Consider the following 1,715-nt stretch of genomic DNA (forward strand, 5'->3'; position numbering starts at 1 on the left):
CTCCTTTGCAGCGGATTTAACCTTTGGAGCCTTCATTTTGATTGATTCCCTGTAATGCGCGTTAGAAGATACAGGGAGCCAGAATCAGGGACACACTCACCACTTGATGTTTTTTAGAAAGACACGAGATATATCCCACGTAAAGAGTAACCCTCAGTATGTATGTAACAGAGACCACAGAGTAATAAGTGCCACAGAGCCAACTAGGAACTGATTCTCAAAAGCCCACAGAAACTAAGAGCCCACAGAATATTGATCTCACAGATAACCCACAAGCCAACGAGACGGACACTCTTTCGAATGATCCGATCTATGTCAATGCAGATATAAGCAATCAAAATCCCACAGATGTCAAGATCTCAATGCCTCAGCCCACAAGCGAACAGTAAAGCCCTCTAGTAAGAAAATCTCACGCGACAAGCCCACAGAAGCCCACAGGAAATACAACGAGTTACAGTAAGAGTTCTATACAGAACGTATAGCGCTCTTGCTAGCGACTCGGAATCTGGGAGTCTTTTTAAGAGAACGAAAATTGATGAAGTGTTGATGGATGAGGTTGAAATTCTGTGAAGTTTGAAAGCAAAAAAAGTTGAATTTATTGATGAAGCTTTTTTTTTCTGCTTGAGCTTTTTTCTGCCGGTTGAAATTTCATACTCACCGCCTTTACTTAGCTCTCCGCTCGCTAGTCCAAAAAAGGACTAGCTTAGATTCGGGGCTCGTCTGTTAGCTTAGTCAGCTCGTAACTCCCTAAAAATCCGAATTAGGAAGCTTGCGACGTTTGCAAGTTGTTTGTATGGAGAATCGCAAGTATCAAACAACATAACTAGACCTGTTGACAAGCCGATGATTTGATCTGTACAATCCAGTCCTCTCTGTGTTTGCTGTGCTGTTTACCTTGATGGACGGACCTTGCTACTGATACAATGGCACCTCTTACGCTTTCGCCTCGCAGGCCTCGAAAGAAACGCCGAGCTTTGTCGGGATCTGGGCTCACCACTGACCTGGTAGTGTCCAAGGGCCAAGATACCTATGCGCCGGCTTTCCCCTTGGTGTCTTTCTTCTGGCCTGCGCGGTCCGGTGTATCTCAATGGCTTATTCTGCCCGTCGTTTTGATGATTGTTGGCCTCTTCCGATGGGGAACTTCGTTGTGGGGTCACTCAGGTATGTGTTTTGTATGTATCTATGTGTTCACACATACACCCATACTGATATATCTGGTATAGGGTATGGTGTACCTCCAATGCATGGCGACTTTGAAGCCCAGAGGCACTGGATGGAACTCACAATACACCTCCCCACTTCTTGGTGGTATTTCTATGATCTGCAATACTGGGGATTGGATTACCCCCCATTGACAGCCTACCACAGCTGGCTACTAGGAAAGATGTATGTTCCAAACACCACTACTACATCACAGCATGGTAGAGCCAGAGTCTAACAGAATATAGAGGCCAACTAGTCGATCCAACATGGTTTGCATTGGATGAATCTCGTGGTCTAGAAGGGCCACTGTTGAGGGTTTATATGAGAGCCACAGTTGTTGTCTCCGAGTACCTAGTTTATATCCCAGCTGTCGTCATCTTTCTGCGAAGATATGCTCGTGAGCAAGGCGTTGGACCATGGCCAGGCTCCATTGCTCTCTGTGCGGTACTTATGCAGCCGTCTACAATTCTTATCGACCATGGGCATTTCCAGTACAACACTGTGATGCTTGG

The 1,715-nt window shown here is 45.8% G+C and overlaps 1 protein-coding gene across 1 annotated transcript; it reads left to right on the forward strand.

Annotated features, from left to right (window-relative positions):
* Positions 1–615: 615 nt before the first annotated feature.
* TERG_02080 (uncharacterized protein) lies at positions 616–1,438 on the forward strand (the record flags this gene model as incomplete). Its single annotated transcript, XM_003237311.2, has 2 exons — positions 616–1,161; positions 1,224–1,438. Exons 1-2 carry the CDS (start codon positions 924–926, stop codon positions 1,436–1,438), a joined length of 453 nt encoding a protein of 150 aa, XP_003237359.2. The 5' UTR covers positions 616–923.
* Positions 1,439–1,715: the final 277 nt, after the last annotated feature.

This window comes from Trichophyton rubrum (genome assembly GCF_000151425.1).
Source record: "Trichophyton rubrum CBS 118892 genomic scaffold supercont2.2, whole genome shotgun sequence".
Lineage (NCBI taxonomy): Eukaryota > Fungi > Ascomycota > Eurotiomycetes > Onygenales > Arthrodermataceae > Trichophyton > Trichophyton rubrum.